This window comes from Apodemus sylvaticus, chromosome 12 (genome assembly GCF_947179515.1).
Source record: "Apodemus sylvaticus chromosome 12, mApoSyl1.1, whole genome shotgun sequence".
Lineage (NCBI taxonomy): Eukaryota > Metazoa > Chordata > Mammalia > Rodentia > Muridae > Apodemus > Apodemus sylvaticus.
Window position 1 is genome coordinate 77985889 of NC_067483.1, and position 26680 is coordinate 78012568.

A 26680-nucleotide genomic window follows, 5' to 3' on the forward strand; every position below is an offset into this window, starting at 1 on the left:
TGATCCAAAGGGATGAGTGGTTGGTTGCCCACAGACAAGCAAAGTAAGTGCAGTCCTTAAAATCACCTCTTACCTTTCTTTCACACACCAGGTGACTGATTCACTTGAGCAAGTGAATGGAATCGCTGGCACTGTTCTTCATCACTTGACAGGGACACTGTATACAAAAAAACAAAAGGATCTGCGTGCCCCGACCATGGCAGTGGTATTAGTAGGGAAGCTATGGTAGTCTGGGTAGTTGGGTGTCTGGAAACACTGCTTGGGTGCCTGTCACTGGTTCCAGGACAGGGCTAGGCGTGTGTGTGTCTGTGTGTGTGTGTGTGTGTGTGTGTGTGTGTGTGTGTCTCCATCCTCTGTTCCATCTCCACAGCTGCAAATCTCCATGCTCCAAGCCACCCTGCCTCTGAATATCTGAAGGCTGTTAGTTACCTACTGTCCATCTTCAAAGCATTTTAACGTAACCCCTTTTCAAAAACTCTCTTCTTCTCAGGAAGTCTCTAAAAACCTCACCAAGGAGAATGAGCAAATCAAAGAGGACGTGGAAGGAATCCGAACAGAGCTGAATAAGCGAGGCAAGGAGAACTGCTCTGACCACATCCTAGAGAGCATGCCAGACATCCGCTCAGCCCTGCAGAGGGACGCAGCCGCAGCCTACGCCCACCCAGAGGTACGGCCCCATCTCGCCAGGGCATCTTCTTGGCCTGGACGTGTGAGATCAGCTTAAGGCAGAGCTCCTTAGGACTGAGTCCTTCCATAGCCAGGGTCTCACTTCTGTGTAACAGCCCCATAGGTGTGACGGGTAAGGCTTGGCCTGGCTGCTGTCAACACAGGCAGCCAGGGAAGTTCAGTGAATAAGGCTGGAAGTTGGTACTCAAATCGGATCATCTGAGGCTTGGTACCATCCTCATGCTATCCCATGAGCTTCCCTTACAGGACACATGTGCTACCTGGAACAATCTATGTTTGCATCTCTCCTAGCATCGTTATTAACACCACATATTTTCTCTCTTGGAAATGCCTCAGCTTGCAGACAATAAATTATATGGTCCCCTTATTTACAAGGGACACGCTAATCACCATCACCAGTGTATGGTTATGACTGCAGTTCTGGAAAGTGGGCCAGACACAGGTCAGTATCCCCATCTTACAGATGGATATAGATCCTGGATCAGTTAGAGAGTAGTGTGGCAGAGCAGTGTGGTTGAACCCCTGTTCCTTCCACCTACTTGTGTCCCTACCACAAAGCTAGCCCTGAATAAGATGGCTAATATAGTTTTGAGTCATGCCACAAGACCTTGTCATTTGGTGACTTTCTCCTAAAAATTACTAGCTGAGCTTGGTGGTACACATCTTTAATCCCAGCACTTGGGAGGCAGAGGCAATTAGATCTGTGTGCGTTTGAGGCCAGCGTGGTTTACATAGTGAATTCCAGGACAGACAGGGCTATGTAATGATGATGATAAAACTTCTATGTGGTTAAATATGTTTACATGCAATATAGGGGGACAGCAGCATCTCTGAGACCAGGGTCACTTTAACTGGCCTCTCTGGGTCTGGGGTGATTGGCAGAGCTGAGTCACACTGGTGTCTTGGGTAATTGTTCTGGCTGTGTGTTGGGCGGAGCCTAGGTTACTTAGAGACTGAGCTGGTTGTCTGTGTGCTGTGATATGTAAAAGTTTTGGAAGTGTGTTTCTTGGCTTTCTGTTACTATAACGAATTACCTGAGATAATCAACTAAAAAAGAGGAATAGTTAAAAGATTTGATTTCAGCCGTTTCAGTTTATTGTCATTGCTTTGGATGGGGGGGGGGGGTACGTGGTAAAGCTCTGCCAGTTACCCCAGGGCGTGGCAAAGCAAAGGAGAAGAAGGGGTTAGGGCCCTATGACCTAACTTCTCCCACTAAGCCCCATGTCTTAAAGCTTGCACCACCTCATAGCACCATGAACTAGACACCAAGCCTTCAATAAATAGACCTTTAGGGGACTTAAGATTCAAATGGCAGCAGGTCACATTGCTTTGTGGGACTCTGTTGTGTGGGTCATCATAAATCTGGGTGGAGAAGATGAAAAGCTGTGTATGCAGCTCAGAACTCTTTTTGTTTATTTGGTTGTTGGGCCTCATCTCTCCTAGACTAGCTTCAAACTCGCTATGTAGCCAAAGATGGCCTTGAAGTCCTGATTCTCCTGCCTCCAACTCCCAGGTGCTGGGATTACAAGTGTGCACTGCCATGCTTGGGCTATGTGGTGCTAGGGACTGTGGGCAGGGTAAGCCCTCTACAAAGCGAATTACATTCCTGCCTTACAGGCTCAGAACTCTTGGGTAAAAAAACCCATGGTAGTGGGGCCAAGGGCGAGTTCCTGGTGGGCTTGGGAACGTTTAAGTCCAGGTGCTCTGATGATACTTGGGGACTCTGAGACAACAAGTAGTGGGAACAAGTGTGGTGTGTGGACTTCCCCAAGAAGTCAAAAGCAATCCCGTGCTATAAAGAGTGGAACGGTAGCAATTACCTGACTCTTGATGGTTTTGAAACATTATATTCGTTCATAAATAGTTTTTCTCATTTCTGAGTGTCCCTTACATGTTGATCACTGAAATGTGTATTTAGCCTGTCTGGTGGGTCACCCCTGGGGGAACCTGAAATCACCCCAAAGCCAGCAGATCTGGGAACCAGAAAAGGACTTGAAGGTATTTGCCCCCCGCACTGGGGTCTCTTGCCTCTCGTCTCAGCCCTCACTGCCCAGTGCAGCCAGCATCCCTTGATTCTCCTCCAGCTTCCCAGCCAGCCAGCTAAGCCAGAGAATGCGGTCTCTTGTCTTGATGACACATTCTGTGGTGCGTTCAGAAAACCCAGCTCAGATTTCCCGAGGGCAAACTACAAACCAAATCAAACACACCAAACCCTTTTTTCTCCTTGCTCAGCAAAGTCCTTCCCGGTCCTTCCCCAAGTCCCCCAGCACACAGTGCTGAAGTTAGCACAATCCACCCAGCCAGGCTAGAAGCACAGAGGGAGATGCAGGATACCCAAAGGTAGGTTCATTCTCTCCGTGTGTGTGCGGCGGCCTGTGTCTTTGGTCAGCACCACGCTGCACTGGGGGAGATGGCTTTAGCTGGTTATTTTTGGTTCTTACGGATGATGTTGGACAATTCTTGGAATGGCAAGTGATTATTTGTAAGGTGGTCTTCCAACACGGTCCTTGTCTAGAAGGTTGGCAGGGAGGCCCAGAGACTAGGTTGGTGGTGGAAAAGGCAGAGTGGGTGTGGGAACAACGGATGCCAAGAGGTGAAATCATTTGGCAGACTCTTGGATGAACAGAGAGGCAATCAGAGCGTGGTAGGGGTAGCTGCCGCCCAGTTCAACTTGTCGCCAGCGAATCCGAGGAAATTATATGTTGTCTGGCAAAGACTGTCCACCGTCTTGCTCCATATCCTTGGCTGGGACGAAGAACTGCAGTCCCTGCCCTTTCCAGAGAGCCTGGAACTAAAGTCAGTTCCTGGGGTTTGCCACAAAGAAATGACAGCTGTTTTCTCTGACCCAGAGGGAAACCAGGGCCAGCAATCAGATGCTCCTGGGCATGTGAGGTGGGGGCTGCGGCAGGAGCCTCTTGTCAGCCTCTCAGGCAGTTCTTCCCACTGGGAAATGAAACATCTTCCACAGCCGTCCGCTGGGCAGTTGCCAGACCACAGCCCTGAAGACACGGAGATGTTGGCCACTTTTTGGAAAGCAAATAAGTAGATAGACCTGAGGTCACAGGCAATGTGGTTTAACGTAAGGAGGAACGCAGGCCTAGGAAGTCACAGTGGGGCCTACCTGATAATTGTGTGACTTCATTTGTATCCTTAGCCACTTTACCGGGTGGTGTTTCAACTAAGTTACCAAATGGCTGTTTCCTTACCCATGAAATGCTGGTAGCATTACCTCGCTCCATTGTTATGAGGATTAAAAATAATACAGAGTGGATTGGCCAAAATAGGTGCTCACTAAAATGGTGCCACCAACAGGCAGGCATCCCCATACTTCTGGTAGAGAGAGGTTACCTCACGAGGGAGGCACATAGAGGATGGACACACAGAAGGCACATACTTGGATGTTTTATGTTCTCCTGGGCAGTTCTTTTACCCCAGTGAAGGGACTGGCAAAGATGTGTACACATTTTTCCAGCTGCCCATTTTGCCTCATGCCAAAGAGACAGCCATATTTAGGGTCGGTCATATCTGTTGCGCCGTCTGGTTAAACTCTCCTCATGGGAAAACGAGCAGAGACGGAAGGAGATGTGGTTGGAAGTGAGCATGGTTTTCTCCAGGCTGGATCTTAAAGGTCAGAATGAACGCCATGATGGCCCCCTCTGTGCACACAGAGATGGCATGGGGAGGGGGAAGGCAGTTTGGCCATGATGACGGGATTGGATCTCTACAGCTAATGTGGCCCTGTTTTGCTCAGGATATGGCCCTCTTGGGAAGTGCTGCTGTCTTTGATTGTGACCTCTGCTCCAGCACTGCTCATCCTGTCCCATCTCTCTGGTCAGGGAGTGACTTGACCTTCCATTTTGTCCCCTCTGAGGAACAGTATGAAGAGCGGTTTCTGCAGGAGGAAACCGTGTCACAGCAGATCAACTCCATCGAACTCCCACGGACGCAGCCGCTGGCCCCGCCTGCAGTGACGAAGCCACAGAGGCCCCTGCAGAGACAGGTGCACCTGAGAGGTCGCCCGGCCTCCAAGCCCACCGTCATCAGGGGAATCACCTACTATAAAGCCAAGGTCTCTGAGGAGGAAAATGACATAGAAGAGCCGCGTGAGTCTGGGTGTGAGGGACAGCCCTGGAGGCAGGGCAGGGAGGAAACAGCCGCCTGGATCTTAGATTGGATTCCACACCTCATCCACAGTGCGGGTTGCAGTTATCCCAGTGTTTGCTGAGAAGCCTTGGTCAGGGCACTTAACTTCTCTGGGTTTCAAAGACACTGTGGCCCGGAAGCCACTGTCCCCCACTCACCCCTTGCCTGCACCTCTCTGCCCCAGTCAATTCCTTCCCTCTGGTCTCAGGAAACAGCCTCCCACATGGCCTCCCTGTTTCACCTTGTTCTTCCATAGGATGCTTTATGCTCAACCTGTAGCTGCAGAGTCATTTCACCCACGTTAACTGTGTTCTCCGTCTCGGACCACGGGAGCTCTCTCTCTGTCCCACTTCCGGTCCAGCCATTAGGGTGTTTTCTCCCTGCCCACGGGCTGCCTGTAACTTCATCTCCCTCCTGGTGTTCTTGGCAAACCTCTGAATTCTAGCTTTCTAGCTCTTTCTTTTGCACTTAGAAATCGGTGTCCCCTCTCATACACTTTGCTATCCACATGTTGTCTGCTCAGACGCCTTCAGCCTCATCCATCTCACTCAGAATCAAAACTGAACTCTGTGCAGAGACCCCAAGCTGCCCACGATCTAAGTGTGGGCTTCCTCTGACCCTGCCTCCCACTCGGACCCTCTGCTGGGTCCACGCTGGCCCCCTCACTACTCCTCACCCTCAGCAGGCTTGTTGTGGATCCTAGGTTTCGTATTACTGTTATTTCTTGCACCCCGCCCCCCCAAAATCCTCCCCTTGCCCACCTCCATGTTTCTTGGTCTGCTGTTACCTTTTCCGGTTCCTCTGCCCACCCAGGTCAGTGGGGTTCATCTGACTGACCATTCTATTCACTCCTGGGGCGTTTTATTGTCTTTATTTTCTTTCTCTAAAATATTTTCTTAGCTATTGTTTTCCAGGCTATCCTCAAACTCACAATCCTCCTGACTCAGTTTCCCAAGTGCTAACATTGCAGATGTGAGATGCCCAGGTGCATAGCCCATGATTGCTCTGACTGTTCCCCCCCAGGCTGGGGTAAGGATAGTAGCAAAACGTTCAGAGACTCTCAAGGGAAGACACTGCTCTCTCCATGTTCCTGGCCAGTGTCTAAGTCTCCAGCCAGAAGGGCTTGGGATGAACTTCAGCTAGAGGGCTTGTATAAAATTCACAAAGTTCAGGGTTCCACCTCCAAAAAGAAAATAAAAGTGACCAGGTAAAATCCAGGCTGTACTCGATCTCCAAGCCCACTGCCATGTTGGAGCAAGGAGCTTCCTTCACCTGCCACTTGGCCGGAGTGGTCCTTGTCCTGTGCCACAAACGAGCCTTGTGTTTGTTCCACAGATGATGAGCTTTTCAGTGGCGACAGCGGAGTGGACTTGCTGATTGAAGATCAGCTTCTAAGACAGGAAGACCTACTGACAAGTGCCACCCGGAGGCCAGCAACCACTCGTCACGCTGCTGCTGTGACCACTGATGCGAGCGTTCAGGCCACAACCCTGTCCTCAGAGCCCGCACAGGCCTCTGCCTCAGCACCCAGCCTTGTTGACCCTGCTTCCCAGGCCTCAGAGAGACAGCTCTTGGCAAGCCCACAGACTACCACAGCGTTTCCAGAGCCCAAGGAGGTGATGCCTTCTACTCCAGCCTCACCCACCACTGTGGCCCACACAACCTTCCAGCCCCCGCCGGCAATGGTTCCTGGGGACATATATGTGGAAGCTCTACACTTGGTCCCTGAGTTGCCTGACACAGTTGGGACAGACATGCCAGAGGAAGAGGGGACTGCAGGGCAGGAAGCAACCTCTGCTGGTCCCATCCTGAGCCCAGAAGAAGAAGATGACATTCGGAATGTCATAGGTAAGTCGTGCTTCCCTGGACTGGTGCTCCTCTAGTCATTTTGGTAAAAGGTAGAGGGCTTTGTAGAGGACAGGAACTGGGAAGCATTGGCCTTGCGTGAGCAAGGCTCTGGGTCTCACCCTCTGCTCTGCCAAAGCAATGCAACACAAGAAAGGCCAGTGGAGGTGTGTCTCTGACCAGTAGTTAGTTTTCACAGCTAGAAGCATGGCCAACCTTTTGAGGTTGTAACATGACATCGTCACCACAGAATTTACATTGGAAAACTATGCTATAGAGTTAGAAAAGGAAAACCTGCAAAAAAAAATCTTATATATTAATTGTTTTTACAATTTTTTATTGGTCCGCAATCATGACCACATTTATCCATGGGGTGCTGTCTGAACATGTCTGAAGAATGTCATATGTAAATGTGTCAGTGACGAGGGTAGCAATCTCCTTCCTGACATACATATGAATGGATAAAATGAACTCCATATTGCCATGGGTGACTTTTCCAAATACGAATTTATCCACTGAGTTTGCGGTGAATCCTGAAGTGTCCATCAGCAACTGAATAAAGCTTACCACAGGAAGGTGGCCAGGCCACGAGCCAGTGGAGCATTCTTATTGGGATGACCGCAAAGTAGGGCCAGGTATGCTGGTTAGGTTATGTCAACGTGGCATAAGCTAGAGTCATAGGGAAGAGGGACTCTCCACTGAGAAAATGCCTCCACAATATTGGCCTATAGGCACGCCTCTTGGGAACTTTCTTTCTTTCTTTTCTTTCTTACTTTCTTTCTTTCTTTCTTTCTTTCAAAGACTGGTAATTTATTTGTTCCTCTTTTTTTTTTAAAAAAAAAAAAGATGTATTTATTTATATAAATACACTCTTGCTATCTTCAGGCACACCAGAAGAGGGCATCATATCCCATTACAGATGGTTGTGAGCCACCATGTGGTTGCTGGGAATTGAACTCAGAACCTCTGGAAGAGCAGTCAGTGCTCTTAAACGCTGAGCCATTTCTCCAGCCTGGACGTTTTCTTGATTCATGACTGATAAAGGAAGGTCCAGCTCACTGTGGGTGGGGCCATCCCTGGGCAGGTGGTCCTGAGCTGTATAAGAAAGCAGGCTGAGCAAGTCAAAAAAAAAAAACAAAACAAAACAAAAAAAAAAACCGCACCCATCCACAGCCACGCCTTCAGTTCCTGCCTCCAGGGTCCTGTCTTGGCTTTTCTAATAATGAACCAGGTGAACCCTTTCTCCTTGGGTCGCTTTTGGTCACGATGATTTATTACAGCAATAGAAACCTTAACTAAGAAACCAGGGAATAGGTAGTGGCATAGGCCATCGTGGGGAATTTAAAGAACCCAGAGCTAGGAGATCACTGAGCAATGCTCTGATGAAGAGGCAGGAGTCAGCCGAAAGCAGAGCGCTGTGCCTGCTGCTAGGAAGCACGGCAAAGGTTGTGAGGGGGTTGGCATGTGAGTTGGTCTCAAAGGGTGACTAGGAATGCTCTACACAGAAAGAGAGCCTTCTGACTGACAGGACTAGTGGTGCAGGGTACATTCTAGAAGCATGGAGAAGACAGGCCGTCTGTTCCAGAGAGTTCCATACCACAAGGTGACTCTGAGAAAAAGGAGAGACAGGAGAGCAGAGGGCCGGGGCGGAAAATAGAAATAGTTATAGAAAACAGCCGACTACCTGGGTGTGTGGTGGTGTGATTTTGAAATCCCAGGATTCAGCAGGCCAAGGCAGGACGAGCTCAAGTTTGAAGCCAACTTGGAGTATATAGCCAGACTCTATGTTAAGGATTAAAGTTTAAGAAAATTATAACTGTTTATTAAGTCGCCACTCATTAAGAGTGACTGGACCGGAATGCTGTTGAGTGGCGACTCTGTCAAATATCTGGGAAAGTCACAGCTCCAGCAGAGGGCAAGGTCTGTCCCTTCAGCATCATTTTCTTCTTCCCAGCTCCCTTTGGTAACCTTGTTCCCAGGCCCTCTTCAGCATGTCACGCTAGCTCCAGAAGCAAGGCGGTACCTGCTGAAGGCTGCACTCTCCTGTCCCTGCCATTGGCTCGATGACCTTAGCTAAGCGGCACCTTTCTCTGAGTCTCAGATGAAGTTAGCAATTTGCCAAGTATCTTTTCTTCCACTGTGTTCTGTGGTTTTCTGTGGGAAGTTTGCAAGGATGTACTGATGTAAGGGGTGCTGATCAGGAGAAAGTCCCAGAAAAATGCCAGAGAGGAAGTGTCTTTGTTACTTTCCTGTTGCTGTGACAAGACACTATGGCCAAGGCAATGTGTAAAAGAAAGCATTTAACAGAGCTTGTGGCTTCAGAGGGTTAGAGTGCATGATGGTGGAGCGAAGGAACGGCAGCAGGAAGAGCCGAGCTCACAGCCTGATCTTTAGACAGGAGGCAGAGAGAGAGGGAACATGGGAGAGGGCAGACATTTTTGAAATCTCAAAGCCTCCCCCAGTGGCACAGCTCCTCCAACAAGACCATACCTCCCAGTCCTTCCTAAGCAGCTCCACCAATTGGGGACCAAGGATGCAAGCATTTTAGCCTACCACAGGGGGTAGCATTCAAACCACCACAGGCAGTAAGACTCCCCAGGAGAGGGTCTCCCCAGGAGAGGGTCTCCCCAGGAGAGGGTCTCAGGAAAACCAGCAAGAAGGCAGCTCTTGGATGGAGGAGGCTGGGCTGAAGGAGAAAGTGTTTCATTTTGCTGTCTGTCTGTCTGTCTCTCTCTCTCTCTCTCTCTCTCTCTCTCTCTCTCTGTCTGGTGTATGTGTATGTGTGTGTTCACATGTGTATGCATGCTCACATACACGTGTGTGTGGCAGTCCTATGTTGGCATGACTGATCTTCCTTGATAGCACTCCACTTTATTTACTGGGGCAGGGTTTCTCACTAAGCCTGGGGCTTGCTAAGTCTAGCTGGTCTAGCCAGCCAGCTTGCTCCAGGAATCCCCATCTCTGCCTCCTGAAGGGGACTACAAGTGGATTCCGGGGACCTGAACCCCAATCCTCTCACTTGTGTTTTGCCTCCTAACCATCTCTTCAATCTTCACTTTCCTGTCCCCTCCTCCTTCCCCTCCTCCCCCTACTCTCCTCTCTCTCCCACCCTACCTTTCCACTCTCTTTCCTTCCCTTTCCCTTTTTTCTTTTCTTTTATTTTCCTTTCTTTTCTTTTTTTTCTTCCATGGGGTGAAAAAGCCAAAGGCCAGTTCCCTGCTGTATGGATAACCACCTTTTCAAAGACCTGGGTCCTCCTTCCTGTCTGCAGAATGTGCCAGATTCTAGGTAGACAGCCCTCTCTTACCCTAGCTCAGGGCTGCCATGAACCCACAGCTCCAGGCCCGGCACCTACGGCTCCGTGGGCTCCACACTCCACCCTCCAGCTTCCTGGCACCCTTTGAGTGGGAGGGGAAATTCCTTTAGCTGTTTCACTGTGTGTCTCCACCGCCCTGTGCAGGGAGCTGGAAAGCTCAGAGTGAAGATAGTCTGCAGGCGAGGTCCATACACCTTTGGTCATAAGGCCACTAGGTTTGAACCTGGAAGCCTCTTCTTCCATAGACTAGCTAGCAAAAGGGGGACCCCCCCCTCTGTCTCCATGCTGGCTCCTACCCCAGCCTCTCCTACCTGCCTTCCCAGGTTTTGTCTCCAGTGGACCTTTAAACCGCTGTAATTGCCAGTACATGCCTATCTAGTTCTCAGGTCTTAGCTCTCTTAGCACAGCTGGCCTGCAGAGAACCCCTGTATCCTGACAGCCATGTGCCTGGTGACCGGAGCTGGAGATTGGGGATACATGCTCTCCTGTTGCTCTGTATTCTGTTTGACTGGACTGAGCCTTGGAGATCCTGGCAGAGGGCTCCGGCCTCTTCTATCTACTCAGGGAATAGATGGAGTGTTCTCTTCAGATGCCAAGGAAGAAATTTCACAAGTATATACAATGCACTGTGGTTATATTCACCACCTCCCCCAATGCCTCCTGTTATCCCCTCTTCCTCCCCCCAACCCCTTCTTCTGGACTAGTCCCCCTCCCCGAACAGCTCTTCGGGGATAGGCAGGGCCTCGTGGGCACCTCCTCCGTCCATGATGAAGTAAGTGGTGAAGGGCTAAATCAGCTGCTGTGTGCTCAAGGCTGCATGGGGCCGAGTCACATCTGGATGGCAGCGGTTTTGTGGCCGGTCCTTCCCGCAGCCGAGTCACATCTGGATGGCAGCGGTTTTGTGGCCGGTCCTTCCCGCAGCCGAGTCACATCTGGATGGCAGCGGTTTTGTGGCCGGTCCTTCCCACCCTCTTGGTTCTTCCATTCTTTTGGCTCTTTGGCTAATTACACCTAATCATCTTCTTGCCATCAAGTGCCTCCCACTGGCCGCTGTTAGTGTGGATAAGGTCTTGTTACTAGAACCTTCTCTGCAAACTCATGAAACACAAAAATGGTGTGCTGATACCTTGCCATCATCAGCCAAATAAAAGTCATTTGACTGAAACAGATACAGGCCACTGAGTTGCTGCTGGCAAAGGTGGTTCGATGGTGGTTTGATGGTATCTTGTTTTGTTTTGTTGTTTTGTTTGTTCTTTGGGTTTTCGGGGTGGGGGGTAGGGGGAGGTTGGTAGTTTTGATTTTTCTCTTTTCTTTTTCTGAAAATGCAAAACAAAACAAAAATCACTGGGCCTGTAGTTCACAATCTCTCTAACTCAGTTTCCTGAGTGCTAGGATTATAGGTGTGGATGAACCATTTTTATTTTTTTGAGACAGGATCTCTCTACATAGCCCTGGCTATCCTTGTACTCACTATGTAGCCCAAGCTGGTCTACGTAGATCTTCCTGCATCTGCCTCCCAAATTCTGGGAATAAAGGCGTGTGCCATCATACCCAACTTCACCATGGAGTTTTAAAGGCAGTGTTGCCCAAGTTGGCCTCAACCTTCATCTTCTGGTCCTCTGGACTCTTTTTGAGTTTTAGAATTATCAGAGTGCATCACTACACTCGGGGTTTACGTAGTGCTCAGGATAAACACCAGGGCTTCACGCATGTGAGCAAGTATTCCATGGTCTCAGAAAGGAATATCTTACCCCAGGTTTTTAGACCTGATTTTGTAATGGCCTGAGATACCCAGAGCCATCCTCAAGGAAGTGTTAAAGCCCCAAGAAAATTTCTAACACAAGTAAATAGGGATTGGTTTTTATTGGACACTGAGGTGTAGCTGTAAGAGAGGGAGAGGGGAGATCTTGGCAGTGTCAAGTAGCAGCCTGGGCTCCTAGGAGACTGAGGACCGAGGAGCCTGGTGCCTCTGCTCAGCTGCTCTGGCTGCCATGGAGAACTAGAAGGCTTGTGTTAAATGACCACAGCTCTGCAGATTCCTAGACTTTATCAGTGCCAAGTCCTGATGTGATTTTTAGAAGGGGTGGTTATGGGCAGTGGCGGGGGTGGAGGGCCAGGGTGGAGGGGAGGCAAGGACAAAGAGGACAGTCAACTTACGACAACAGCAGCAAGCGTTTGTCTTGAATTTGATTCTATCATGATCTGTAAAGAATGTCTCCCCCACAGAGCACACAGCCTGAGAAAACCCAGGGTCTGGCCAACCACTCTGGCAGTGGTGTGAGGGGCCTGGCCTGCCTGCCTTAGGTCAGGGAGGCTGCTCCCGGGACATTCAGAGAGAAGGGTGCTGACGTGGCCTGGGGCTGAGCTTTCCAGGACCTCTGTGGCCCTAAGACTCTTCCTACAGGACCGACAGCTCTCTGCCACAGGCTACAAAGTCTAATGACTCCTGTAAGTCAGCCCTCAGCTCAAAGGGAATCTGACTGTCTCCTGAAATGGGCCCCAGAAACGAGTCTATAAAGTGGAATTGCTCCCTTAGATGTATACAGACCAAAGTCGGAGGCCCTCAAGGAGGATAGGTCCTTTTGTACATCAAGCTAAACCATTGGTGCCAGGCCACAAGGTTCCAGGCTGAGCGAGGCACGATCATGCCCTCAGTGGGACTGACCACGGGAGGGGCCAGCAGCCAGGGTGGTAAACTTGTCTGGAGGCACAGCAAGCATCAGATGCATGTACCCACTCTGCTGCGGGGCTCTCTATCCAAAGGCAGCCATGGATTGCAGGTTCACAGGACAGAGAGGAACCCTACCACAGAGGTAGCAGTAAGCACCAGGCGTGGCAGAGGAGGGAAAGCAGCCTGGATGTTCTGGCACAGACTGGCATAGGAAAAATGGTTGCACATCCATCTTAGTTATCTCTCTGTCCCTGTGATAAGACACCTCGACTGGAAGTCACTTAAGAAAGAGTTTGTTTGGGCTCACAGTTCCAGAGAGCTAGAGCCCATGATGGCTGGGGAGACACAGTAGCAGACAGCAGGAGCAGGCTAGTCACATTTTCTATCCGTGCACAGGAAGGAGAGCCTTAACAGGAAGCGGGGTTATTCTCAAAGCCTGCTGCCAGTAACATACTTCCTCCAGCAAGTGCGAACCTCATAAAGGTTCCATAACCTTTGCAAATGACACATTTGCCCGTGGGGAGGGGGATAATTTTCATTCAAACCACCATACCGTAAGAATTTCAGAATGGCAGCTTTAGAACATTAACATGGAGTGGACTCTGAATAAGGGCCCTATGTTACTACACAGGCCGTAGGTTCATCAAGCCATCTCTGGGCATGGCCCCCCATGAGGCTAAAATTGGGGTGAGCGTCTCCAGCTGGCCATCTTAGGGCTGAGGTCACTCTGCGGTGTGCTGTGTGTGTGTGTGTGTTGTATGTGGTGTGTGTGTGTGTGTGGTGTGTGTGTGATGTGTCTGTGTGTGTGTGTGGTGTGTGTGTGTGTGTGTGTGTGTGTGTGGTGTGTGTGTGTGTGTGTGTGTGTGGTGTGTGTGTGTGGTGTGTGTGTGGTGTGTGGGGGTGTGTGTGTGTGTGTGTGTGTGTGTGTGTGTGTGTGTGGTGTGTGTGGTGTGTGGTGTGTGTGTGTGTGTGCTCTTACATTTGAATGCCTCTGGGTCAGTTGCTCCTCGGTGGCCCCATCTCTGTGGCAGACCGTTGTCACATGCTCAACTCGAAGGCTCATTTTAGTGTCTGCTTGCCTCTCAGAAGCAGTTGGGTGAAGACTTCTGAAGAGAGAGAGATGGTGGGAAACAGAATGGCGATGCTGAGGGGCTGAGATGCTAGGATGGCGACTTGGGGCTTCGCATGGTATCTAGAGACGACAAATTCCTAAGGGCTTCAGCAGATCTATGTTGTGGGAAGGCAGCTCTAGCCGTCCTCAGTAGGCAGGCCGGAAGGAGGCAGAGGTGAATCCGTAAGACGAGAACTGGTGTTGTTGGCTTGAGCCAAACTAGCAGCAGTGAGATCTAAACTAAGTCTGTGGAGGGGAAGGGCTGAGAGGTGAGAAGGATGGAAAATGGATGCACTCGCAGACCACTTGAAGCAGCATGGGAGGAGGAGGAGATCTCAGGATGACCCAAGCCTCTGGCTTGGTTAGTGGATGTCATGCTATGCCAGGAGATATAGATGCCACAGGATGTGAATGGAAGCAAGTGAATACGCTTGCTAATAACCAGGTTTGAGGAAGCAGAGGGACACTCAGGGGCAGGTGTCAAGTAGGCCACTGCATGCGCCTGACTGGGCTCTGACTCTTTAAGAAGAGCTGAGGGCAGAGGAAGCCACTGGGAGGGGAGGGTCCCCACGAGAAGGTGGTTGTGGGGATGGGTGGAGACTCTGAGATGGTGGCCAGAGCAAGCCAGGGAGGGAGGTCCCACCTCCTGAGATGGATGGGAGCACTGCAGATGGCCCTCCCTCGGAGGCTAACCTAAAGAGAGGCTTGGCTAGACCAGAGGATGCCAATGTCCCTGAGAGGCAGTGGCAACCCTGTAGAACGGCGGGTAGTGAGAGGCTCAGACCATGTAGGCACAGTGAAGGGGACACACTGTGGGATGAAGGAGTACCTCACAGAGGGGACAGTTGACAAGCGGACAGTGAGGCAGGGGGCACACATTTGCCGCTATGTTTGTCTGAGGTATGACATGCAATCAGGTGTATATACTGAGGGACCCTCTCCTTCCGGTCCTGGTAAGCTTTATAGCAGAGGCTATCTGCCTTGAAGGACTGTTGATGAGCAAGGTTAGAACAGGAAGTACTCAGAATGTTAGTGTCTGCTGACATCATCTATGGTAGCCCTGCTGAGGGGAGATGAAGAGGGGCGCAGACAGAGCTCTCCTCCCTAAGATCTGTGAACCCCCCTCTATCTCCTGCCTTCTTTCTAAGGCTGATGGTCCGTGTCCATGGGTGGGAGCTTTGAAACTGTCTCAGTTGCTTCACACCTGACCGGAAGCAAACTTAAGGAAAGAGGGGTTTATTCTGGCTCACACTTGAGGGTGCAGGCCATCATGGCGTGCAGGGAGCCATGATGGCAGGACCTTGAAGCAGCCGGTCACATCCTCTCCACAGTCGGAAAGCAGAGGGTAAGGCACGCTGATGTTTTACTCACTTCCTCCTCTTCATGTGGCCCAGGATTCTTGCCCCTGGGATGATGCTGTCCACAGCTAAGGTAGTCTTCCCATAATCCCTCACAGACTTGCCCAAAGCATGTCCCCTTCATGACTCTAGATCCCCTCCAAGTGACCATTTTAGCCATCACAAGAGCCATCTCCCAGGGTCATCTGTGCATGGGGATGTATGCAGGTACCACAGTCTGCTCACTCTCCTGGATGTCTTCAGATGTACTGAAGGCACACACGTCAGTCCTGCCTTCCTGCATGGACTTGTCCATTCTGTGAGCTTTTCTGTACCTCGGTGGCATGTGGAAATTTGTCCTCAGGCATGTCAGAGTTGTAAGCTGGGGACTCTCCTCTTGCTGCAGAAACTGACCTCATCCATATTCATCCCCACTGGGACAAACTGCCCTAGGCCTACTGGCTAAAAACAATAGACATTTATTCTCTAGCAGTTCTATAGGCTAGAAGTCTCAAGTTAGTTTTATAGGGCTAAGTCTTTGGTGTCAGAAGTCTAGTTCCTTCCAGAGGTTCCAGGGGAGGGGGACCCATGCCTTGTCTTTCCAGAGTCCACTCAACGCCAGCATTCCGTGGCTGGCGGCCACATCAGGGCAGTCTTTGCTTCCATCATTATAACACCTCCTCCACTTTGTAGGCCATTTCCCCGCCTCTCTGGTATGTGGATGACATTTAGAACTCAGATAATCCAGGCTAGTCTCAAGATTCTTGACTCCATCACACAGCATCCTTTTTGCCATAGAAGGTCACTTTTGTGAGTCCGGAGGGTTAGAGCCTGTCTTAGTTAGTCTATTTTCCTGCTGCTGTGACAATATACTCTAACAAAAACAACCCAGGGGAAAGAGGATTTATTTCAGCGTATGGAGCAAGGTACCTTTTATGGATGGGAAATCAAAGCAACAAGAGAGAGCCAACACAGCTGATCGTAACACATCCACAATCAGAAAGCTCGGGTAATGGCTATGTGGCCACTGCAATGCCAACTGGGCTCAGGTCATCCCTCTTCAACACAACCATGGTAATCCCCCGTAGGAACGCCTAGAGGCCCATCTCCCAAAATAGTTCCATCCTCTGCCAAGTTGACAATTAGCACTGTTGATCACAGAGCAGCCATGCAGATCGCCCTCTATCGTCAGGGTAACTTCTCCAGGTGCATTGTGAAGAAGTTAGGGTCCACTGCCATTAATGGGGGCAACAGACCAAATTGAAGTTAGTGGTGGGACCAAAATGGCGGCTAGGCCATTGGCTCCAAGCCCATGTATATTTAAAGTCCTACATCAAGGTCCTGCCACTGAACACCTTGGGGCTGAGATTGGACCTTACAGGGGTTTTGTTATCCCTGGGGCTGTCAAGAAACAAAGAATTGGTTTTGGCTTCCAGAGCCATCAGCACCTTAATGTGTAGTGAGAGATGGGCGTGGCTACTGGGCTTCAAGGCATGGCTGGTAGAGAGTTGGTGTCCTTGTGGGACTTTGCCAAGGAAAGGGGCTCATAAACTCATAAACGAAGGCTGCCTGGGGATGGCACGAGAGGGCTCACCTCAGCGCAGGGGGAGTGTGGCGTGAGGGCACTGTGGCTTCTCCACTGGCAGTCAAGGCCCTGCTTAGTGCCAGGAAATGAGATTATTTTCCATCTCACTGCTGCCAGGCTCCGCTGGAGACTTCTGTTTTATTGTCTTGAACAAATGAGCTCAGACTTGAGGGAATGAGGCACTGGTGGGTGGTTTCTGTTGTTTGTCAAAGGGAGACTCTCCCCTCTCTGTCAGAATAGAAGCCCATGAACCCCACGCAGAGCTGCCTAAAGCCAGCCAGCCATCCACACCTCATAGTGAAGCCTGCCTGGAAAACACTGCTCAGCCCAGTTCTACCCCCTGTCTACCCCCGAGCCAGGGCCAAGGCACAACTGCCCTTTCCCCGCACTGCACTACCAGCTGCTGATCCTGGTTTCCTCCTGCCTCAGATCACCGCAACACAGATTTCATGCAGCAGGCTGGAAGCATTTGGACGTGGAGTCACCTGGAAATTAGAAAACCCCGAATCCAAGCTATAGACCTATGTGATTTTTGCCCGAGTGTCAAGAACTAATCCCTCAACACCACTGTTCTCCAGAGCCTGCTGGTGTTGGAGGCAGGTGGTGCCTGTGGTCAGAAGGCCCTGAGGACCTTCTGGGGACAAGGGGCATCTGGTTCTCCAGTCATCCTCTTTCACCAGGGCCCACTAATGCAGCCACAGATGCATGCGTGCTTGAGTACTTGCACGTGACTTCAGTATCATCCATGTTCAGTAATGCTACATCTCACGCATTTCAGATTAGTCTGGATTACAATCCTAAATAGTTCTAGTGGCCTGGAAGGGTCTTTCCCAGGTACCACGCCATTCCAAAGAGCCACTTGGTGGAGAATTGCTGGATTCCTGCTCCACTGAGGAAGGCTGGAACTTTAAAGGAGGCTCTATTTACCAGAGTGAGCTAGTGGGTGCCCTGCCCCTGCAGCCTCCCCAGCAGGGTTGGCAGGCAGCCTGTCCCTGGTGGGATCAGGTACAGCATGGACTTGTACCAGTTCCCTAGGGACGTGACTGCCTGCTATCCAGTCAGAGCTGCTCCAGGTTGGTAGGGCACAGCTGTGTGCTCCTGGCTGTCCCTGTCAAGAGTTCTTTCTGCAAACACTCCTCTCTGTTCCCAATCCCCACACCCAAGTATCAGACCATCTGCTGGAGCTTGTGCTGTGCCAGATACTTTGTGTCCTGTGTTCTGAGAACACAGGGAAAGCCACAGCCCTTGCTTATTCTGAGCTTATGCTCTTGATCGGGAAGATGGGGGGGGGGCAGTGGGCGGTACTGGTGAGTAGCAGTGAGTGCTTGCCTAGTGTGCATGAAGCCCTAAATCCAATCCCCGGTAATTCACACACACACACACACACACACATGAGAGACAGAGGGGGGGAGGGAGGCATGTCCTGTAACAGAGGTATGCTCATGGTACTGTGGTAGCAGAACTTAACAGAACAGGACAGAATGACATTTGGGTATGGCACCCAAAACTGACTTTGGATCTTCGCCTAGTAAAGGGTAGGGTCAAAGGAATGGCGGTAGGGTGGCATCACAGTGACCCACCAGGCTGACTCTAGGCAGCTTTGAGGGAGTAGAATGCAGACTACACAATGGGCCTAGCGTTGGATGACATTGGATGACACTGGGATACCAGGGGTCAGGTTACACAGGGCTGCTAAACTCTGCCAAGACATCAACTGGAGGGGCCAGGAGAAACGTAAGGAGTAAAGAGGACACCATTCAATCACCCCAACCCTTCCACACCTCTCTTCTCCATCAGGAAGGTGCAAGGACACCCTCTCTACAATCACGGGACCGACCACCCAGAACACATACGGACGGAATGAAGGGGCCTGGATGAAGGACCCGCTAGCAAAGGATGACCGGATTTATGTAACCAATTATTACTATGGCAACACACTCATAGAGTTCCGGAATCTGGAGAACTTCAAACAAGGTTTGTGACTCACTCTGATGTGGCAGTGCCTGCCCCGGCTCACTGCCCTCCGCTGACTGTGGCACAGCGGTGCTACACGAGGAGGAGAGGGCCATCCTCTAGGGATTGCAAAAGGGCATTCTGCAGAAGGGCGGGCCACTCTATCACTCTCTCTCCCACTCTATGCTCTCTTGGCTCTGTTCCAGCTCCTGGGATAGAGATGACCTTGAACCAGTCTAGAAAAAATCAAACATCCTTTTCCTCCCCCTCCCCCTGCCTTCCCCTCCCCCCTGCCCCCGTGGCCCTCCACAGTTTACAAATCACAGTCAGAGAGATGAGCGTGGGGCCCTTGGAGCACTCGGGTTCCAAGGGAAGCGAGTGAGACTGCTCTGGCCGTTTCACCGCCAAGGATGCCGGGTGCGAACAGTAAGCAGTGTGCGGCAGAACACTGGGAAGTAGTAGAGTCGAGGCGCTATCCCGGGTGTGCAGACCCTAGTCAATAGCTGGTTCCATCCCAGGCCGTGCTGCCCTGAAGCTTCCCACCTTCTTGCCATCACAGGTCGCTGGAGCAATTCCTACAAGCTTCCGTACAGCTGGATCGGCACGGGTCACGTGGTGTACAATGGCGCCTTCTACTATAACCGGGCCTTTACCCGGAACATCATCAAGTACGACCTGAAGCAGCGCTATGTGGCTGCTTGGGCCATGCTCCACGATGTGGCTTATGAGGAGACCACACCCTGGCGGTGGCAGGGCCACTCGGATGTGGACTTTGCCGTGGATGAGAATGGCCTGTGGCTTATATACCCAGCTCTGGATGATGAAGGCTTCAGCCAGGAGGTCATTGTCCTGAGCAAGCTCAACGCGGTGGACCTGAGCACGCAGAAGGAAACCACGTGGCGCACCGGGCTCCGGAGGAATTTCTACGGCAACTGCTTTGTCATCTGCGGGGTACTATATGCTGTGGACAGCTATAACCAGAGGAATGCCAACATCTCCTACGCCTTTGACACACACACCAACACACAGATTGTCCCTAGGCTGCTGTTTGAGAATGAGTATTCCTACACCACCCAGATAGACTACAACCCCAAGGACCGCCTCCTCTATGCCTGGGACAATGGCCACCAAGTCACCTACCATGTCATCTTTGCCTATTGACACACTTGACCCTGCAAAAAAGGCAGCGCAGAGGGGCCGCTAGCACCTTGTGTGTGTCTGTGTGCATGTCTGTGTGTGAGATTGTGCAGGTGGGTGTGTGCTGTTTTAAAATATATTATTTTGTATTATATTACAAATGTAAAATGACAGTTTGGGTCTATTTTTTTTAAAATATGGATTGTAGATCAATCCATACGTGTATGTGCTGGTCTCATCCTTCACAAGTTATATTTTTGTGCAAATGAACTTCTCCTTCTGACCAGTAACTACCTTCTTTCGCGCTCTGAACCTCTGGCTCCTGGGCTCTAGGGTTGGAGGGTTTCTTCCTCCGGGTCTTGCAGCCAGAAGCAGGTGTGAGGGGCTCAGGAAAGAAGTGTTAAGTGGCGGCAAAGTTTTTATGTATTGGAGAAGTTCTTAAAACTCAGAAAAAAAATACTTTTTTTTTTTTAATAAAGGAGATATTTTAAAATCCTTCGCAGGGTCATTTTTGTTTCTCGGGGATGCACTTAACTAGGTGTTAGCTTTCTGCTCCTGAAGGAGACTGGGTGTTCCTCAGAAGCATCCTTTCAGGGGTGGTGTGCACTTGAGATCTTAGAAACATTGAAAGTTCAAGGCCGTGTGAGTTACAACCGTGTGAATTCCAGCCCAGCCCAGACAACTTAGCAAGGCTCTAACTGAAGAAGAAAAAAAATATTAGGTTGCCAAACTGCCTATTTCCAAGCTGAGGTACAAGACACCCCCTCTCCGCGTCTTGGGGTGATGAGGTAGTGTGTGTTCTTTGCTCTTCCCCCCTGCCCTCTCCTTCCCGACTCCCCCTTTCTCGCGTTTGACAGCCCCATGCTCACAGTCCTCATGTCTCTTCCTCTGAATTCCAAGTACAAGCCCCCATGCATGATACCGTTACGTCTTTTCTTTCAGAAACAAGGTTCCTGAAGGGGCAGGGAAGACTTGCAGTCCCTCCTAATTCAGACTGAGCCCTGAGTGGCCCCTGCAGTGCACAGTGCGATTCTCTGCCCAGTGCACAGGCACAAGCCAGAACACCCAGAGAAATGTGGGCGATGGTGTGGGAGGAGGCAGAACCTGGCCTTGAGACAGGGAGGTGATGACGTCATGTCCATCCCGCTCTCTTGGATGTCAGGATCCCACTCTCTCAGACGTCCCTGTGGACCTCAGCCTCCGACCATGCCCACCCGTCACTGCCCATGTGTGCAGCCTGGGTGGCTTCTTAGCCCATCCCTCCACTCCCAGACCTGCTAGCTTCCTGTGCCTGAAACCTTTTCAGATAACAGGTAGTCAAGTCTTTCGCATCTGAAGCAAGAGCGGTTTGGCTTGGTAGCGGCAGAAGGGCTTGAGAGAGGGCTAACTTCCTGCCTCTCTTGTCAGGTAACCTATTGGGGTTCCCACTGCATGCAGAACAGGGGAAAGCCTCGAGGAACAGCCCTCTAGGGAATCGAGCCGGTTGCATCTGGGCGGACTAATTGCCTTAGGACCAAACAGACTATCTATGCTGCCTAGGGCCTTCCACCAGCTGGAAAGAGGAAGCAGAGGAAGGAATGATGGACACAGAGGAACTACAGCCGCCTGAGGCTGGGCGGTGGGAAACGCCCTCCTCTGACTCTATTCAGTTGGGATAAAACTTTGGAAACATCAAGAAACTGAGAAATTGTCTCAAAAAACAGAAGCGCCTTCCCTTGTTGCTGCTAGCCACAGGCATAAGGTACATCTCTTCTCCTTGGGCCATGACCTCACCTGTCAGATAAAGGGGCATTTTCAGCTTCCTGTACTTACTATCAGTTCACTCTGCCACCCTGTACATAACCTAGGGCACTTGACTTGATGACAAATATATACTTGTTGTTTCCCTATTAAAATATTCCTAACAGTATCATTTCAAAGACAGAGGAAACAAAGCAACTCACCCTCCCAATCTTCTCTGCACTCACCACTCATTTTGAAAACACTGTGTTAGCCGGGCAGTGGTGGTGCATGCCTGTAATCCCAGCACTTGGGAGGCAGAGGCAGGAGGATTTCTGAGTTTGAGGCCAGCCTGGTCTACAGAGTGAGTTCCAGAACAGCTAGGGCTACACAGAGAAATCCTGTTTTGAAAAACCACAATAAATAAATAAACAAACAAACAAACAAATAAATAAATAAATAAATAAATAAACAAAAATTTAAAAAAAAGGAAAGAAAGAAAAAGAAAAAAAAGAAAAAAGATAGAAAAGAAAACACTGTGTGGTGAGGAGCTTCAGGTGAGGAAATGCCTCCCTGAGATCCAGCTGTAAGACATTTTCTCAATTAGTGATCAAGGGTAGGAGGGCCCATTGTGAGTGGTGCCATTGCTGGGTTTTATAAGTCTTGGGATCTTTGAGCAAGCCAGGGGAAGCAAGCCAGTAAGTAACATCCCTCCATGGCCTCTCCATCAGCTCCTGCTTCTTGACCTGCTTGAGTTCCAGCCCCAACTTCCTTTAGTGATGAACAGCAATGTGGAGGTGTAAGCTGAATAAACCCTTTCCTCCCCAACTTGCTTCTTGGTCTTGATGTTTGTGCAGGAATAGAAACCCTGACTAAGCCAGGGGACAACATTTGAAATGTAAATAAATAAAATAACCAATTAAAATATTGGTTATTTATAGAAAACAAAACCATTTGCTATTTTCCTACCACCATGCCCCAGTATATAAGTTTCAAATTAGTATAATATTGGATTAGATTGCATTAGAATATTTGAGTTCAAAAATTGCAGTTTTGAGGCACTGACTTGAATTTCATTAACAACCAATGAATTTTGGCTTGTGATGAGGTCAGAATTTCCAACTATTTCTAAAATGATCCTAAATATTCTTCTGCCATTCTGGACTATGTATTTCTGCTAAGCAGAGTTCTCAGTATTAATGACTATAATATTAAAATGTGAATCAACTTTGAAAACGCTGAATGTCTTAGTTAGGATTTCCATTGCTGTGAAGAGACACCATTGACCAAGGCAACTCTTAGAAAGGCAAACATTTAACTGGGGCTGGCTTACAGGTTCAGAGGTTCCGTCCTCATTGGCAGGAAGCACGGCAGCGTACAGGCAGACATGGGTCTAGAGGATGAGCTTAGAGTTCTGCATCTTGATCCAAAGGCGACCAGAAGAGACTCGCTCTGGCTAGACTTGAGCATACTACAGATATATGAGAACTCAAAGCCCACCCCCATGGTGACACACCCCCTCCACCAAGGCCACACCCACTCCAACAAGAACACACCTCCTAATAGTGTCATTCTCTATAGGCCAAGCCACTGCACTGAAGATGCTCTGCACTGTGAAGTAGCCAATATTCAGGCAAGATGTAAGTAAACTAGCACTCCATCTCATTAGTATGAAAATTGCTTTCATCTTTAATAAATGTTTCATTTCCTGATGCTCTGATAAAATAACCTGAAAAAAGCAACTTAGTAGAGGAAGGGTTTATTTTGTGGTTCATGGTTCCAGTTACAGTCGTCATTCTAAGACAGCTTGGTCACAGTGCATCCATAGTCAAGGAACAGAGGCGGGGTTAATGTGCACAGGCTAATGTTCAGTCGAGTTCCTTCACTCTGAAACAGTGCAGGATCCTCTGCGTAAGGAATGGTGCCACCCACAGTGGACAAGTCTTCCCATCCTGTAACATTATCCCTGCTGTGCCTGGAGTCCTACTCAGATGATTTTTAGATTTTTCCAAGTGGAGAATTAACATCAGTTGTCTCAATGGTAAACTGTGTGTAAAACAAACATTTTAAGACAAACTTAAGACTTATTATCAGTGCATTTTAATTTGCATCCTTATTTTATATACCTATGTACCTAGGGATGTGTTCAAGTTTCTCAGGTGGGGAGGTGTTTCAAACAGAGAGCGTAAGAAACCCTCCTTTAGAGGAGAGAGAACAGTTCATGGCATGTTCTGTGTAAATGAGTAAAGCAGAGAAGAGATAGAGCTATGAGGAAGGGAGGGGCTGCTGGCACAGGCCAGCGTGGGTTTGCATTGGGAAAGAAGCAGAGGACAAGTAAGAGGGTCTGAACATGCAGATTCAGAGGCCAGCAGCAGGCAGAGCATGAAGGAGCAGACGCACAGACTACCTGTGGCCCGTGTCACTCGGTGAGGCTGGTGGCATTCTGCTGCCTCTGCGTGGCCAATGCATGGGAACGTGTCAGTTGACTGCAACATGCTTCCTTCACACCCCTCCCAACTTGCAGGGAAGGACACTGGGTGCAGGAAACTTTCTTCCAGGTCTGTGCCTGAGTCCTGGCTCCCTGCTCAGCACACGTGTGATCTTGGGTAAGTCTCCCAACCACTCTTAGTCTAGTTGTCCCTGAAACATGGACCTGCCTTTGTCTGTGAGGAGGGCAGACTGTGAAATGTTCAAGGAAGGTAAAGCAAGGGTGTGAGGACCGTTTTAGCCGTCAGGCTGGGGGTGGGGCTCAGTGGGGAGCATGCTTGCCCAGCAGTTATGAAGTCCTAGTTCCATCCCCAGCATAACATAAAAGAGAGCTAGCTACCCACGGCTGTGCACACTTGTAATCCCAGCTCGAGGGGAAGACAGAAGGATCAAGGTCGTCTATCCTCAACTCCAAAACTAGTTCAAAGCCAGTCTGGGATATATGACACTGCCTTAAAAGCAGCCGCAACAAACGGTAGCCATTGTTGCTATCTAAAAGTAAATTCCTTATCTTGATGTCCCAAGTTCTCCTTTGAATTTCCTTGATGGTCCCCTGGTCCCCTGGGATACGAGCAAAAGGCTCTCTTTCTCCTCCCCTCTCCTTGAGTTTCCACAACAGCCTTCTGGAGAACAGTAGCCTCTGGGAGACAACTCCTAGCTCCGGTGTGAGCTGGCTGTGTGCTCTTAAACAAATCACTGAGATTCTATGAGCCTTAGGTTTTCTCCTTTTCAAAATGTCAGTAATGGACCTATCTTAAAGAGTTGTTTGGAGACACAATAAAACAGCTAAAGCATAAGAAAAACAAGCATTTGGTAGTTTTAGTTTTTATTATGAAAATAATACCGGAAAGCACTAACTAGGCTGCCAAGAAGGCTTGGTGGGTAGAGTAATTGCACAGCAGAAGGACTCAGGGAACCCAGAGTCCACATGGAAAATGGAACATGGTGCTACGTGCCTGTCATCCATCGGGGGAGGAGACAGGTATCACAGGGACCCGATGCATGCACACCTTCACATGTATGTGCACATGAACACACACATACACATGCACACATCCATCCACTACCCATCACACACACACACACACACACAGGCACATGCACGTACCCCTCCACACATACATTGACCATCACAAACTAGGAAGTTTAAGAATTCCCGGACCCATATGTCCAAGTTATCAGTCATTAGTATTTTGTTCTGTTTGCTTTGACTTTCCTTTTCTGCTGGTAGATTCTAAACTGAAGGCAGCTTGACATTTTATGCTAGCCTTCTGTAAGCAGCTGACAAGAAGGGTATTTTTCTACATGACTGCCACTTAATATGTTTAAGGCAGTACTTTGAGATCGTTACCACTGACCCACATTTAATTTCCCAGCGGTCTGAGACATCTTGTACAGTTGGGAAATTTGGACAATCTTGTCCACACATTGAACTTAGGGTTTCATAGCTTAAGCCTTTCCTCTCTTACAGTTTTTTTTTTTTTAATTTGGGGCTAATTTTAGATTCCCAGAAAAGTTGCAATATCAGTAGAGATTTCCTGTGTACCTTTTACCCAATTTTCCACCATGTTAACACCTTACACAATCCTGGCCTCTGACAATTAAGAAGCAGTGTGCCAGCTCCTTGGCTTCGTCTTGACCAAGTCTCTTCCATGAAGACAGCTCCACCCACCCATCTGTCACACCATCGTCTTGCTGAAGAGACTGCTGGTTCCTGTGGAAAGACCCCTTTCTGCTCCCCCTCCCACCATGTAACTTAAGTCTCTCAGCCCTGTCTTTCCTTTAAAGATGAAATCAGCTCTAAAGATTCAGTCAGCTGCTTTGAGAAGGACACTTCTCAGTGATACTATGAATTCTGTGCTCAGCCATGGATTTGCAGGCCCTTGGTCACCCTGCCATGCTGGGGTGGCTTTGGCAGTCCACCCTCATGTGGACCTCCCTGACCTGCTGTTGATAGATGGACCTGGTGTTGAATGCGTGGATGGTCACTGAGCAACTCTGTGTTTTTCTTGCAATATCCCATAATTTATTTGGTGCCTTCAGTTTTTGGTTTTGGTTTTTCCTCCTGCAGAGCTTAGATGACCCCAGAGACTTCTTTGAAAACTTTGAAATCATAACAAGTCCTATGGCCACTCAAATAACAGCAGCAGCAGCAACACAGATTCACTTGAGTGATTAACTTGGGACACACATACTATATATATATGTATGGATGGATGTATACATTTATATATGTGTGTTTATACATATATAAATATATAAATAATATATAAATATAAATGTTACATATACACACACATATATAAATGTTACATATATATGTCCATATATGTACATATACATATATATGTAACATTTATATATTATATATGTGTGTATGATTATGCACACTACATATGTATATATGTATACACAAACACGTATACACATAGACTCACTGTGTAGTTCAGGCTGTCCTAGAACTTGTGATCTTCCTACCTCAGCCTCCCACGTGCTGGAATTACTTGATGCACACCACTGTGCCTGACTGACTGATCAATCTTTGTCATCAAAACACCAAATGGCTGGAGAGATGGCTCAGTAGTTAAGAGCACTGGCAGCTCTCCCAAGGACCCAAGTCTGATTCCCAGACGCAGGTTCAATTCTTGGCCCCCACATGATAGCCTGCAACCATCTGTAACTCCAGTTC

General features: G+C 49.3%; 1 protein-coding gene across 4 annotated transcripts in view; it reads left to right on the plus strand.

Annotated features, from left to right (window-relative positions):
* Window positions 1–20255, plus strand: part of Olfml2b (olfactomedin like 2B) — a 37696-nt gene extending 17441 nt beyond the window's left edge. The window contains exons 4-8 of one of the 4 annotated variants that reach the window (XM_052200681.1): window positions 491–667; window positions 4559–4790; window positions 6166–6678; window positions 18493–18673; window positions 19208–19289. In XM_052200681.1, the coding sequence (XP_052056641.1) occupies window positions 491–667; window positions 4559–4790; window positions 6166–6678; window positions 18493–18673; window positions 19208–19289 (1185 nt within the window). Of the gene's footprint in view, window positions 1–490; window positions 668–4558; window positions 4791–6165; window positions 6679–18492; window positions 18674–19207 lie in introns of all 4 variants that reach the window. The other 3 variants (XM_052200682.1, XM_052200679.1, XM_052200680.1) reach the window with 3 other exon arrangements.
* Window positions 20256–26680: the final 6425 nt, after the last annotated feature.